This window comes from Homarus americanus, unplaced genomic scaffold, assembly GCF_018991925.1.
Source record: "Homarus americanus isolate GMGI-L3 unplaced genomic scaffold, GMGI_Hamer_2.0 scaffold1024, whole genome shotgun sequence".
Classification (NCBI taxonomy): Eukaryota; Metazoa; Arthropoda; class Malacostraca; order Decapoda; family Nephropidae; genus Homarus; species Homarus americanus.
Genome location: NW_024715228.1, coordinates 11069265 through 11085693, shown reverse-complemented (window position 1 = coordinate 11085693; position 16429 = coordinate 11069265). Strand labels below are relative to the sequence as shown.

At 39.3% G+C, this 16429-nt stretch overlaps 1 protein-coding gene across 1 annotated transcript in view; it reads left to right on the top strand.

Moving 5' to 3' along the window:
* The window catches only part of LOC121857093, a 74762-nt gene that overhangs the window by 45295 nt on the left and 13038 nt on the right, over positions 1-16429 (top strand). Inside the window, exon 4 of the mRNA XM_042352964.1 lies at positions 9777-9821. Within this exon, the coding sequence (XP_042208898.1) occupies positions 9777-9821 (45 nt within the window). The remainder of the gene's footprint in view (positions 1-9776; positions 9822-16429) is intronic.

The following is a 16429-nucleotide window of genomic DNA, read 5'->3' as shown; positions in this document are numbered from 1 at the left end:
GTACAATAATTCGTAAACCGAAATTTCGTTAACCGAGGGACCACTGTACTGTATTGGCGGACTAGCCGATCAGCTGATCAGCCGATGCGCACAACAAAACGTGTTTGTCGTAAGGATTTCGTTAATCGAAATTTTGTTCGTTAATCGAACTGAAAATCCTTATAGGAACTAATTCGTTAATCGAACTGTTCATTAACCGAGGGACCACTGTATATATGCACCAAGCACTCCCTGGGCGGTACTGTTACTGCTTGGTAGTGCACTGTACTGTCCTGTCTGCTGCCTTGCGTCACTGGCCCTCCTCCTGCCCCGACTGAGAGTCTACCCTGATACACCTCTGCCCATCTAGAATAAACAAACACTTAATAATCAACACAGCTAAAGTTACGGGACGTGAAATGGTCTGTTTACTAGCGATCAGCTGATGTGAGTGGGTGGTCACGCTAGCGCCGCGCACCACCTGCCTCTTTTCTGACTCACTCCTACTTTTATCCTCTTCACCACTGACTGCCACTTTCACTGTTCCTCTCAACTTTTTTTTAATTACTTTATGCTATCAAAAATAGATTTTCACTCAACTTTAGTTTGGCAATTCATCCTCTGAAGATGCAGAGCCCAACTCGACCAGTCTCATCATCCACATCACTGTTTAGTGGTGTGGCTGTGGACGCCTCTGACACCCAGGAAACACCATTTCCATGCTGCAGTACTTCCAGCATCTTGTTTTTCTGCTCCAGTGTAATTGCTTGCCTTGATTTCTTGGTGTTTGGGGTAGCTAATGATGTAGTGGCTGGCCTCTTGGACATAGTGGCGATGGTTGATGCACGTGGTAGAAGGAGATAGTGTCACACAGTGTGTCCGTTCACTAGAGCGTCAGCGCGAGAACCGAGTGTGTGGGAGGGTGGCGGGTAGCTATGTAGCGTGCCCAGAGACACGTCTGGTGGGAAACTTTAGGCACGAAACTTAAAATAGTGTGTATTTCCAAATGACTCGCCAGATTTGACTCGCGTAAAATAGGAAAGATTCGCTTTATTGCTATGGTGTCCATAATTGTGGGTGTCGCTTTAAATCAATAATTTTAAATCAATGTTCTACTGTATTTAGCTTCAACGATGATGATGTAGCATCATCGTTCGGCCAAAATCGCTAACTCGCAGAATATGGAACGCATCTCTCGCTGCACTTGTCATCTGCCTTCTGCCTCTACACTGTCATACGGCCAACTGGTGCACTACAGTTCGAAGCTTTGTTCCAAGGTGATCCCACATGCTCGCGATTGTGTAGATAAACGATTATCTGTCAGTGTTTGTATTACTTTTTTTTTCACGAATGGTCACAGTGTACTCTGTTTTGGTGAATGTGAAATGATTTTTTTGCTTTGTATTTTTGTGACTAAAGTGTATTACCTTTGTTATAAATATGATCAGAACAGTGTTGGCAACAGTAATGTTATCATTGTTCACTCTGGTTTTGTGACAAGTGCTTTTGCTCTGTTTTTGTGACTGAAGTGAGCAGTGTGATTTTGAAAATGTTTGGGAAAGCCAAGGCACCCAGGAAAACTGTGTCTCTGGAGGTGAAGGGTGACTCCCCAGAAAAATGGGAGTTAGATTGGCATCTCTACTCCACCTTCAAGAGTCCCCTTAGCCTCAAAGAGGACATGTGTTGATACCAAGGTTTGTTCTTAATGATGTGGTGAGTGTTGTTTAATTGTCTTTTATACACAGTATATTATTATTGCAAGAATTTTATTTCTGGTGGCACATGTGTGTGTTGGGCTTGTTGAGAACATATCCCATCAAATTGCATGTTATTTTGACCCCAATTTACAATACAGCTCCTCCCCGACTTACAACTTACTCGACTTACGACCACCTGGACACATGACCGCCTCAGTCGTACCAAAATGTTGTCAAATTACATAATTTCGAGTCCCAACGTCAGTGATTGCGCTGTGTACTGACAACATTTTTATTTGTAATTCACTTTAAAATGGCTGGCAAGGTTAAAAGTGAGAGTTTTGTGGTGCTGAGAAGAAAAAGAGACACCCATTTTAGATTTTCTATGTATTATTTAAGCATTTTCCACTTACGACCTGGATTTGGGTCCCTAACAACGTCGTAAGTCGGGGAGCAGCTGTATTTCAAATTGTGATGGGTGCTTCAGGAATGTAACCCAATGGGGGATACGTGTACATCTTACAAGTGAATACAGTAATCTCCCAGTTAGCAGCAGTCTCCGGGCCCCAGAACTCTTGAATTACCAGAATGAAAATTGGCTTGGAACTTTTCCCGAAAAATTCTTTGTGAATGAGTTTCCAGGGATGAAAATCAAACGCATTTTCTCGGAAAATTCAGAGAAAATTCCGATAAATTTTCTCCAAACTTTTCTGCTTCAGGCCTGGGGACAAAGATTCTGGTGGTACCAAAAGATTGCATCATGTTCTGCTGCAGCCCCACGTGCTGGGTTGGCTAGCTGCTTTGGTAACTTGGATAGCTTAGTTCATATTCTGCTGCCATTGTAGAAGGTTGTTCCCTCATTAACTGCTGTGTTTGCAATACTGTACATTACTGAACCAGAACACAATCAGCCAAGAATACAGTGTTAAAGCAGTATTAAGATACAAAAAGTGATTACAGTTACGTATACTGGACTGTACATTTAGTAAGTGGGAAAAATTGTAACACCACAAATGAGAGAATATGTACAATGGGTGACCTGACATTGTAAGCAGTCAGGTCAGTAACATGAGACAGGTAATCTCTTGTCTCATCTCCATTGTAAGTGTTAAGACAAAGTGGTTACAGTTATGTGTACTGTATTGTATATTTAGCAGAGTGGACAGTGCATGCCTAATGTAGGGTCCAGATGACAGCATCTGCTGGCCAATACAGTACAGTACAGTACAGTATATACAGTACAATACCCTAGTACTGTATACATTATTTTGTTTATTTGCAATACTGTATATTGTACATGCACAGAGGTGTTTGTATATATAAGCTTTGGGTAGAGTTCCCTTTTAACTTGGCTTGTATATAAATAAGTTGAGGGGTTAAGTTACAACCCAAAATGGTCTTTCTCCATTTATTGGTAAAACTATATTGGTCACAGTCTATTAGTAGATGCACCGTAATTAACACTGTAAGCTGTGAGTGTTAGTTAAGGACTGGGCTCAGCTTGACTGAGTTAACTCACTCGTCCGATTCTCGTGAGGCTCAAGTGAAGACTGGTGAAGGGAGGTTCTGAAGGAGAGGCTGGGCTGACCCTACACTCTCAAAGTTGGCCTACTGATAGAGGAATTTCCTCTCACGTGAACAGCACATGGCAACTCACAGCTTATGGAAAATTATCGTGGGGTGATTGTATTATATAAACTAAATGTATTAACCCAAATTTATATAATTGTTATTGCCACGAGACAGGGAATAATACGTGTGTATAAATCAATACAGCTCTTGTGTCTGTCCATGTGCCAGTTCTTCTAAAGAAAGCCCAGGAAGTTAATTATGTGATACACTGTTTCCACCGAATAGTGGAGGTGTGGGAAACTTTGGGAGACGATGGGGGTCTGAGGCAGGGGGTGAAGGCTAGTCGGATTCAAAATCAACTGCAGACACAGGTAAAGCGACTTCAGCTTCATCATCAATCTTCAGAGCAGCAGGGTCATCATCACTGGATTCTCCTTGAATTGTTGATGCGTAAAATAGGCACTGATGAGAGCTTGGCGGCGGTGTTTAACCCTTAGACTCCGGGCATCGTAAGACCCGCTGAACCCCCAACACAGGCATATTTATTTATTTATTTATTTATTTTATTTTTTATTTTTTAATCCACTGTCACCTTATAAATGGGTGAATCAATCTCAGAAAAATACCAGGGGAATGTACATACTATGCATTCAACTTTCATTGTAGGATAGTCGAGTTGTCTGGAGTGTTGATGAGTAGTGTGGAGTGATGAAAAATGTCATGTTTGAAGCTACAGTACTGCGCACACCGAGCAGGAAGTGATGTTGACACGCCCTTACAACACACTGTTCTTACTTGAAGGCTTTTTTTATCATATTGTTATCTTTTAGCTACTGCAAAACACAAAATATTTCTATTTTCCTCAAAAGAACTATAAATACTGAACAGTAAGAATATTCAGACAGCAAAAAACTTCTCATTATTTTCAAATATATAAACTATTTACATGTACTTCTACTGAATTTAGAACTTCATGTCCGTGTGGAAGTCTTTGTAACACAGACTGCACACGGTGGTTCACGGTACGTCTAGCGCTGTCCTCGCCGCCTCGACAAACTCGACATCATCTGGGTTCTGTTTTCTTCCCATCTGTCTTCGTCACCTGTTACTATATCAATGCTACTCAAATCCAGCAGCTCTTGATGAACAGCACTACTGTCAAGCAAATGCCTTTGCTTTTGCTTGGGTGTGGAGGAGTGAGGTGGGTCATAAGAAAGGTGTAAGGGTTATGAGTCTTGAGACAAATACACGCGAGTTGAGTCGCCAGTTACACAAATATTCCATAATAAGTATTTCCTCCCAAATGGACACTCAAAATATGATGCAAAAATTAAGAATGTTCAGGAACTTCACCCGGGTTTAAGGGTTAAACTCCTGGTAAGGTTGCCTGTAGGGTGCCGCCAAACTGTCTTAACTGTGCACTGAATTCGTCACTGTTGAAGACTGTGCTCAACACTCATTAAAGCGTCCGTGAGTTCTTCAATGTTGCTGAGAACTTGCTTCACCTAATGCCGAGTCATGCCTCCCTTGGGGTGCTCTGGTACCCACACACCACCAACACTGATTTAGCTTGTCATTTTATTTTTAAGTAAAAATATATTTAGTGCCTGAAGGTAATTGTTTTACTGTAACTATCAATTCAATTACAACATCCGATACAAAATCACAGTCAGCTAGAGACAAAACTAGGTCTAGAGTGTGTCCAGAAAGACGTGTTGGACACGGCACAATTGACAAAATTGTTTAGACCGAGAATTTCCAAGAACTGAGAGGAAAAGGGTTTCAGAGATGGGTTGTCATCAATTAATTGAGTATAAACATCTTATTGTTAGCACAAGAGATAAATTTTTTAGTTCTTTAGCTTAGTCATTTGAGTACAAATTGAATGTTAAAGTATTTCAGATGAATTCTTTGTTTAGTTATGTACATACAGTAGAACCTTGATAAATCGGACTTATTGGAGCAGACCCAGTCCAAAAAATGTGAAAGTCCGAGAAAAGCAAATACAGTACTCCCTCTTTATCGACGGATTTTTTATCGACCGTTTCGATTATCGACGGATTATTTAGACGGATTTTTATTTTGGCTTTATTTGAACTCTGCGGGCCTTGTTTGTACTTTCGCCGCTAGGCGGCACTAGTGGCGTGACTAGCGTCTACCCGCGGCCAGCCTTCCCTGAACACAGACATCAGCCAAGCCACGTGGGCAACAGTCTTTGATTTTCAACTTTTGCTGGTGGTTCATCACATCAACTTATATCACCATGCCTCCCAAACGACCTGCTGCTCCCTCTGGATCTACACCTAAGAGGGCAAGACGAGTGCTGACGCTGAATGAGAAGAATGAAGTGCTGAAACAACTCGACAGCGGTATGAGCTACGCAGCTGTTGGCCGCCACTTTGGGCTCAACGAATCCAGTGTGCGTGGAATTAAACGACGTGCAAAGGATCTGAAGCACGCTTTAGCTTCAAGTGCACCAGTGACATCAAAAGTGACAAGCCATGTGCGTGATGATGCCCTCATTAAAATGGAAAAAGCACTGAACATTTGGATAGAGGACCTAAACCGCCGCCGCATACCACTTGACTCGAAATTTATTAGGCAGAAAGCTAAGGAACTTTATGATAAGTTTTCTAAAGGTGATGATCATGGTGTTGGTGATGGTGATGGTGATGATCAGGGTGATGGTGATAATCAGGGTGATGGTGACAATTTGAAAAAATTTGCAGCTAGCAAAGGATGGTTCGAGAAATTCAGACATCGTTATGGGCTGCATAATATAAAAGTGACTGGCGAAGCAGCATCAGCAGACACTGTGGCAGGGGAAGCATACCCTGCAGAGTTTGCTAACCACATAGAACAAAAGGGTTATAGGCCGGAACAAGTTTTTAATGCTGATGAGTCAGGCCTATGGTGGAAGAAGATGCCATGCCGAACCTACATCTCTAAAGAGGAAAAAAGTGCCCCTGGATTTAAAGTTGCGAAGGACCGAGTGACAGTGATGCTATGTGGGAATGCGGCAGGGCATATGATTAAGCCCATGTTGTTATACACTGCCGCACGACCTCGGGCTCTCAAAAATAAAAACATGAACTTGCTACCAGTTTTCTACAGGAACAACAAGAAAGCGTGGATGACATCTGATTTGTGCGTGGATTGGCTGAAAAACTGCTTTGCTAGAGAGGTGAAAGATTATCTGGATGAACTTGGCATGGAGTTCAAAGTGGTATTATATCTAGATAATTGCCCTGGCCACTCTGAAGAACTCAAGACTGCCCACCCCAACATTGAGGTGGTTTTCCTGCCAAAAAACACCACCTCCATCATCCAGCCAATGGACCAGGGAGTCATTGTCGTGTTTAAGGCTAAATATGCAGAGAAGACTTTCAGCATGATTCGTGAGTGCCTTGATAAGGATGCTGATGTGACACCCAGAGAAATGTGGAAGAAATTTGATATTGCACAGTGCATAAACTTCATCGCTGAAAGCCACAATGAACTGTCGCAGAACTGTGTCCGATCATGTTGGAAAAAATTGTGGCCTGAAATTGTCCCAACATTCACAGGGTTCCCAACAGCCGAGCCTCAGTTACGCAACATAATAACTATGGCAAATGAAGTTGGAGGTGAAGGGTTCTCTGACTTAACAGCGGCAGAGGTGCAAGAAGAGTTATTGGGAAATGTTGGGGATCCATTTACAAGTGATGAACTAGAACAATTAGTGGAGCTGCAGGATGAAACAGAAGATGAAGTGAGTGATGATGAAAATAAGAACTTAACTTTAGATAATCTTGGTGAAGTAATAAGAATGAGTAAGGCCCTCTCTGCTCGTCTCTATGACATTGATCCCTCCCTTGATAGGTCCCTTAAAGCAAAGAGAGCTATTGAAAATGTTATGTTGCCATATATAGAACTGCAGAGGGAAATGAGAAGCAAGAAAGCACAGACCACCATCACCAACTTCTTCAGTCGCCGAGTGCCTGCCATCGCCGAACCTGCCGGCATCCTGCAACAGGAGGCAGAAGCTGCCGACACCTCACAACAACAAGACGTAGAAGCTGCCGGCACCTCACAACAACAAGACGCAGTACCTGCCCACACCCCTCAAGAAGATGCAGACCTTGACTCATCATACTCATCTGACTGGTCAGGCTTTTAATAAGCCTCAATCATCACACTTGTATATACTGTACACTGTATTGTTTACTGTAAGGACCGATGTTCACTTCAATAAATGAAATCGTAAGTTTGCTAGTATTTTTGTCCACTTATTATATTATTATTTATACACTATTATTTAAGGTTATGTGTAAAGGAAATGCATTAATGCTTAAAGGTACATTTATTCAACATATGCTAATAATAGTTAGAAAAATTACGTAACCATCACGGTATCGACGGTTTCTTTATCGACGGCCGTCTACAGAACGTAACCCCCGTCGATAAAGAGGGAGTACTGTACTGTATACAGTATGTGACGGAAGAGTTGGAGAAAACTCTGCTTCTCTGAACTGTCTAAAGAAAATCAGTTGTTATTTTATTACTGCACTTCAACATCTAAGGTCTTTAAGTGTATAACAAGATTATTAAAAGAATATTAAATCAACAATAATAAAAAAAAAAATATGAAACAATTCTGGGTTGAAAATCAGACATGAAAGTCTGGTCGTCACCAAGATGATTGTTATTTACTGCAAAGTGTTATATGTAAGTAAATACAGAAGTTATCATATGAATAAAGAGAAAACTGTATACTGTACAGTACAGTGGTCCCTCAGTTAACGTACGGTTCGATTAACGTAATTTCGGTTAATGAATTAGCTCCCATAAGGATCTTCAATTCGGTTAACGAACAAAACTTCGATTAACGAAATCTTTACGACAAACACGTTTTGTTGTGAGCATCAGCTGATGGGCTAGCCTGCCAATTCAGTAATCTGTTCTATATTTACATTTGTTTCCAGTGGAGTAAATATCAAGAAAATTTTGCTCTTTAATATTCGTGCATTTTTTATATTAATTATTGGTCATTCTAAAATTTAGCCATCCAAGCTCTGTCTACATAAAGTTTTTCCACTATTATTTTTGGCTCATATATGTAACTTTATTCATTTATTGAAACTCATTTACATGCACACACTGTCCTAAGGGCAAAGCTGTACTGTACATGTAATCAAAATAATGTACAAAATGATTACTAAAATTTTTGTCTAGTGCAAACTATCGCATGTTTACATTCAAATTAATTACTATCTTATAAGAATTCCAGCAATTTAAATTATATTCTCCCCAGTCACTTTTATGAAATTTTATAAGCAAAAAACAAAAACTCAATCTAAAGGACATAAATAAATAAATAAATACTTCACTAGACCTTTGGTGCTAACTGTCAAACATGTCACTGTCACCCCTCCCTCCCTCCCCCCCCATCCTAGCAACTTCTGACTCCTTTCCAAACATAATTTCTGAGCTGGGTATCATAGAAGTCGATAATTGGCCAGCTGAGATAAATCCAGGATTTGGAGAAAATGAAATAGTCCCTTTGTAAACGTTTTAGATTGCCATTTTCAAAAACAATCACAGTAGACAGGGAGTATCTAGACAACGGTGGGCGACATATTCCCCCAGACCTGAAGCCTTTAATCGGATGTTCAAAAGTAATCCCATGCAGCTTTTCTGAATGAGAACGGGGCTTTAGCAGCATGAACCTTGTCGTAACGGAAACGAGGTGTAGACTGTTAATCAACCGTGTGAGCAATCTCGTGTTTATTAAACTTCACGGTCCTCCGCTCCCAACCTGGAAACCAGACGACTACGTACACAAATGGCTTAGGCGTCATCGTTCAGCAATTGATACACAAACAAGAATAGCCAAGTCCAAGGATCTCACTGTGGACCCAGTTTGGAAATTCTGTTAAAAATTTCTCAAAGACTGCAAAAGTTAAGGTGAGCCTAAATAGATTATTTTTTAAATTGTATTTAATAAATAGTATTGCTTTGAGACTGTGAAATCATGATAAGCTACACATCACCCTTATCGGTTTGGTATCGAAACTGGGGGTAAAAATGTCGCCCGCGTGTATACTACAGTAGGATGTAGGGATCTGGGAAGTTCAGCTTATCTGTCTGTGATCGTCTGTCTGTCACGAAACTCCTCCGACACAATGGGACCACTTGTTACTAAAATTGGCACATAGATTGATTAGACCTATGCGAGGGTCAGTTAAGCATTGATATAAATGATATTGTCTCCAATGTTAATGCCCCCACCAACCACTCTTTTGATCCCCCAAAATCAGTCAGGACCCCCAGTTGTATGGGCTCACTGCTCCAGCCAGTGCCCCCACCATCTGAATAACACTTTCAAAATGCGTTCTCTCACTTCTTTTTTTTAGCACTACACCACAGGTTACAGTGACCCATGTTGTAAGATGGTCTGCTGAAAGCTCTCACACGAAAGCATCTTGAGTAAATAGCCTTCTGATACAGCTTATTCTTTTATTTTCAAGTCATATTACAAATTTACAGGTACAGGTTGTACCTCTCTAGTCTGGCAACCTCGGGACCTGACCGGTGCCGGACCATGGAAATTTCCGGACCATGGAAATTCACCCTTTTCCTGGATAGATAGTGACTTGGCTTGGAAGCACTTGCACTACTTTCTCTGCTTCATGGTCTCTTTGAAGACATATTGAAGTGTTAAATGTCGTACAGTAGCTTCTCAAATTTCACGAGTTTTTAATTCAACGTTTTCTATTTGAACAAGCAAAAAAAAAAACACATTTAAAAATTTTGACGGCAGAAACTCGAATTTTGACGGGTTTGAACGGCCCACCAACGTTCAGACGACTTGCACAATTTGTAAACAGCGTCATTTCTTTTATGTACAAAAGATTCATTATTGTTTATCACTGAAAGTCTTTTTGATTGAATTTATGTTTGTATGTGCAAAATGAGCAATACAATTCATTAATAATACGTAGAATATTAATACACGAGGAAATGAGACAGCATTGTTTTCGTTGATTACAAAACCAGTGACTGATTGGTTCTACATATAAAACTGAAGAAAATAAGACCTTGGTTGTAGCTGTAGTAAAATTAAAATGGTTGTTTTAAATAATATTATTTAATGTTAATAAATGGAACAATAAAAGTAGCTAACTCTGTGTTCGTCTTGATACCTCCAAAATGTTCTATACTACTGAAGGTATACACAAACACTTGTTATCTTAAAAGTAGGTTCTATTCTCGTACGGGAGATATATATACAAGGGGACCAAGAAGCTCAGTTCCGCACCACAAGGACTGGCTGTCTTCACTCGCTCTATGTATTACTGCGCGCTTGCATGTACAGATGCCAGCATTCACAAGCTGAATACATACAATGTAAATATGATCATTTATATACATAACATGGTGCATTGGTGCATAATAAATGGGAATATTACATAGAATTAATACATGTTCTGTAATACTTACTATACATAATTAATGGGGTAATATAAGAGTAATATAATAATACACAGCTTAAGGTACTACTTCGTGTCCATATTATACACTAACGATAATGGTAAAGAAAAAAGAGAGATCGCGTATGTAAGTGCGCACACGTGAAAACATATCGTCATTACTTTACATAAGAATATCAAAACAACACTTATTTACTGTTCATATATATTTTAATTAATGTTTCTGAATTTGTTTTTATTGAATTAATGTTTGTGTGTGCAAAATTAACAATACAATTTATTAATAATACGTGGAATATTAAAACACACGATGAGACGAGACGGGTGCCGGCATTCTTTTTGTTAAAGCTTACAAAACCAGTGACTGATTGGTTCTACATATAAAACTGAAGAAAATAAGACCCTGATTGTAGCTGTAGTAAAATTAATGTAAACAAATTAATATGGTTGTTTGAAGTACCTGTAATGTTATTTAATGTTAATAAATGGAACAATATAAGTAGCTAACCATTAATGGTAAAAAAAAAAAGTGAGACTGCGCGTATGTAAGTGCGCACATGTGAAAACATATCGTCATTACTCTACATAAGAATATGAAAGCCACTTATTTACTGCTCATATATATTGAAGGGTTAAATGTTGTACTCTGTATAGGAGAGAGAGAGAGAGAGAGAGAGAGAGAGCAGCCGAACTGCCGGATGTAAACAAACCTTAATTTCCCGCGGCTTTTTTTTTTTAAGGGGATTAGCCCACCCGGGCATAGGTCACTGACCCACATTGGGGCCTGAGGGGCAAAAATTTAATACTCCTGTAATAATAATTCAGATAAAAAAAAAAAGAAAAAAGCTGCCAGTCTACCCATTGGACAAACTAAAATCGTTCCGGACCACTGGAGTTTCCGGACCACTGGAGTTTCCGGACCACAGAATGCCGGACTAGAGAGGTACAACCTGTAGTAGGTATTGGGCAGTTACCAAGCAGGGAGGTACTAGCCCCTGGGAAGATATTGGAAGCATAATGAATTGTCCAATGATAGACCCTGCTGCCACATGGCATCACAAAAATTGTGACTAAGTCCCAGGTTGCTCATCTGACTTTCTGCCTCATTTACACACAATTGCAGGGTCTCAATTGTTTCACTTACTATTGACAACACAACATACATATATTGTTCCTCACTTTTGATCTTTTTTCATTTTGTATACAGTGACCCCTCGTTTAACGAACGCCTCGGTTAACGAACTGCCTTCCATAAGGATCTTCAATTCGGTTAACGAACAAAAATTCAGTTAACGAATTTCTTACGAACCGACCTCAACATGTTTTCGCTTGCACTGACCGGGCAACCAGCTTTAGTATCAGTCCGCCAATACATTAATCGGTTCTAGGGCTTAAATTCCTTACTATTTTAGTAAATATCAAGAAGTTTATACTATTCAATAAATTTAAAAGTTTAATATTCAATTTTTTAGTCATTTTAACAATTATTGAACATAATTGAAGGTAAAGTGACTAGTTTAATGCGCGGCATCCAGCCTCTTAACACAGCAAACAGGCGTTAGTCTCTGTTTTCACTGGAGGTAACATCTTGCTTGAGACTCTCTTCAACTAAACACTTTTTTTCTGTGTTTCCAAGCAAATTATTTGTCATTTTGAAATATATTTTACATATTGACAATATATAATGCAGTGCAGTGTTGATTTAAAGAAAATATGGGTGAAATGGTGCCATGGGATGACTTCTCTTCCACCCCCATTCTAATTCCCATCATCATCATCATCCAGGAGCCTTCTACATACACACCTCAAAGTAAGTGAACTTTTCTACCATTTTTGTTGAATTTAGAAAATTTTCGGTGAGCTGGAACCAATTACCCAAAAACCCATTGAAACAATGGTTTCAGTTAACGAACTTTTCAGTTAACGAACGACCTTCTGGAACGGATTGAGTTCGTTAACCGAGGGGTCACTGTATTTTATATGGTTATTTATTATTATTATTATTATTATTATTATTATTATTATTATTATTATTTATTATTATTTATTATTTAGTATTTAGTATTTAGTATTATTATTATTATTATTATTATTATTATTATTATTATTATTATTATTATTATTATTATTATTACATTTTCGCCCCCTAGGCCCTGATGTGGGTCAGTGGCCTGTGCCTGGGTGGGCTAATCCCCATAAAAAAAGTACATTATTGTATTTTTCTCTTATTACTGAAGATGTTATATTAATCATGATGAACCACAAACCATAAGAGGCCAATCACATGAGAATATAATACTGAATCAATAAATAAATTTACCTGACAAACGTGGCAACACCTGATCAGCCTCAGCCTGCTTACATACTCAAGTGTCTTAGTTCTCATTAGGCCTATAGCAAATCACATTAGACCATTGTACAGTTTTCAGTAAGTGTGGTTCATTTCATAATTTTTTGTTTTTTCTAAATAGTATTTCTGGAGACCAGTCCAAAAAAAGTGAATTCCGATATACAGTATTGAAGTCCAATTTATCGAGGTTTTACTGTATATGCGAATTCCCATATACTGTAGTGAATGAGCATAAAGCAAGGGTCTAGTGTATAGTAAACTTGTGCCATAGTATAACACTTTGTCACAAAAAGGTTCAGTAAGCCTGGGCTAGATTTATGCTGATGTAAGTTGTATTGGTACCAGTAATACAGGGAGATCCCGTTACCGTATAGTACGAGAATTTGATGATACGAGGTTCGGAAATTTTCACCTTATATTGGCTAGATGAGCGATATTGTTCGATGATACGAGAAGCGAGTACAGTGACCACGGGTTAGTTATACTACAGACTTTCCTGTGAAAAAGCCATAATTTAGAGCAACATATTATTGTACAGTCTTTGTACTCAAATAGATGACACTAAAGGACTTAAATATATATCTCTTATGCAAACTATGTGATGTTTGAACTCAAATTAATCACTATCTTGCAAGAATTCCAGCAATGCAAGTTATACTCTGCTAAGTCTAGTCAGCTACATTTTATAAGAAAAAAATTTTTAAGCTTAAATCTACCTTCACCCTGGCTGGGAGGATGAGGTGTTGATAGCAGGGCGGCAAAAGTCACCTAATGCATATTTATTAGTCATGTAAAGGGAGTTTAAGTTTTTTATAAAATGTCACTGAATTGACTTGGCAGAATATAACTTACATTGTTGGAACCTTTGTAAGATAGTGATTAATTTGAGTTCAAACATCACATAGTTTGCACAAGACATAAAAATTTTAGTAATTAATTTAGTACATTTGAGTACAGCTTTGCCCCTTAGGACAATTATTTCTTTTACTTTTTTCACAATACGTACAGTATTTAGGATGGTGTGTGTGTGTGTTCATGAGTGAATATTAATGAAGAAAGTTATGTATATCTACCCAAAAATACGAGTTGAAAAACAACCATAACACCTCACAGCTTGTCCCAGTAGCCTGCCTGGTGGTTGCTGTGACGAGTCTAACTTGGCTACGGTGTTGCTCGTTTACCCAGTCGAGTAGGCGGAACAAACAGTGAAGTGGTCTGTGATGCCTCGTGACGTAGTTGCACAGAGACATATTTGTTAGCCGCTCAGCCAGGCCGCTCACATCTCCCATACCTCCCTTCCATCCTTCCCAGCCACCCTCTCCCTTCTCCAGTGTTTGAATCTGCTATCCCAGTTTGTCTGCTCGTACTGAATCACATTTATTTACTGTAATTGCTATACTCGGTGCTCGGTAACGCATCCTTATTTAACCCATGTATTCCTTTCGCTATACGAACAGACTCCAAGGAACGTATCTACTCGTATCATTGAGGTTTTACTGAGGTATACTTTATGCATTATTTTGCCTTGTTTAACCTTGGCTTCGATGGTACGGAATTTTCGCTAATCCGGAACCGGTCTGGTCCCAAGCTTCCTGGATTAGTACAGTACAGTACAGTACAGGTTTTATTTTGGAGGGGATTATGGGGACAGTTAAACTCTTGTCATATGTAACAAAAACTGTTAAACTGTAGCACTAACAGGACAAACAGATACACTGTGGTGGTTAAAATTTTCTTAATGGTTAGTCACACTAATTGCACAGTCTACATACAATTTACACATTACCATGTTGTGGGTTGTAGTCATTCAGTGGTTTGGATATTAATTATTTATTTACTGTATTTTTTTTGTAGATCAATAAACTAGCCCCTGTGAACTTGCCAACCAGCCTTTTCTTTTATGGTAATATTTTATGCATGTTTTAGACCTATCACAACACTTCACAACATGTTCTTTGTTAGAGTACACTCATAGCACGGGGATAGTGCAGAGAATTTATGGAGGGAGATGCTAATCAGAAGGAGTCTCCTTATCAGATGGCTGCTAGACACACTGGTCATTGATTTTTGGTAACAGAAAAGACCTTAACCTTATACCCCTGGTGTCTCCCATGAGCAGATAACATTACAAGATGAAAGTCTTCAAACATGCTGGATCACATGGAAAATTTGGTGATGGAAGACACATCATACTAATGGATTTTGCTCCTGATTGTTCAAAATTATTGGACAACAATAGTGAATTGAAGTTGATCTGGTAGCAGGAGGGTTCCATGAAATGGTGGGACTGCTGTTGTGAGATTCTTTTTTAGAGTAAAAAAAAAAAAAAAAAAAAAAAATAAATCTATAGACAAACCAAAGTCAGCTTCTAGGACGCTTCGAAATTTATTTAACTAGGCCTTTCACTCACTCTGTCGGAGTCCGGAGAGTGACCAGAAATCGTGGGGAAGATATTTTCTTCCCCAGAGCACTGTTTGTATAACAAAGCGTCAACTATCATCTAAACAAGATGCCCACCAATGTATATAAAAAAAAAAAAAAAAGGAAAATCATATGAAACCCCAAAAATAAATAAAATAATAAATAAAAGCCATTTTGGAAAGTACAGTGATATCTCGGTTAGCCGGAACAATTGGTGCAGAGCACTTCCGGGAATGAGAGATTTCCGGGTAACGAGACGACTCTCAAAGCTGGAAAAATCCCCCATCCCCGGAATTTTCCAGAAAATGTGCTCCTCGGAAAATCGTTCCAAAAGCCATAATTTCCCGGAAAATTCCAGCTTTGGGAACGATTTTCCGACAATTTCTATTCCGGCTATCGGAGAGTTCCGGGTTTGAAGGATTCCGGCTAACGGAGATATTACTTATAAGAGAAATATGAGAGTTTACTGTTGATACCTCTTTGTGCTATACCCATATCATGGCATCAGTCAATATAAAATGCACTGAACAAGAAAGAATAAATCATGAGAAAGATGATGGTGTAATTGTAAAAAAGATAATGTAAAAATTAATGGAGATGCAGAATAAAAAGTAAAAATAAGTGGTGGTCAGACACACAGTCAGCAAGTGGTGGTCAGGCACACAGTCAGCAAGTGGTGGTCAGGCACACAGTCAGTAAGTGGTGGTCAGACACACAGTCAGCAAGTGGTGGTCAGACACACAGTCAGCAAGTGGTGGTCAGGCACACAGTCAGCAAGTGATGGTCAGGCCGCAGTCAGTAAGTGGTGGTCAGGCACACAGTCCAGCAAGTGGTGGTGGGCACACAGTCAGTAAGTGATGGTCAGGCACACAGTCAACAAGTGATGGTCAGGCACACAGTCAGCAGAGTGGTGGTCAGGCACACAGTCAGTAAGTGGT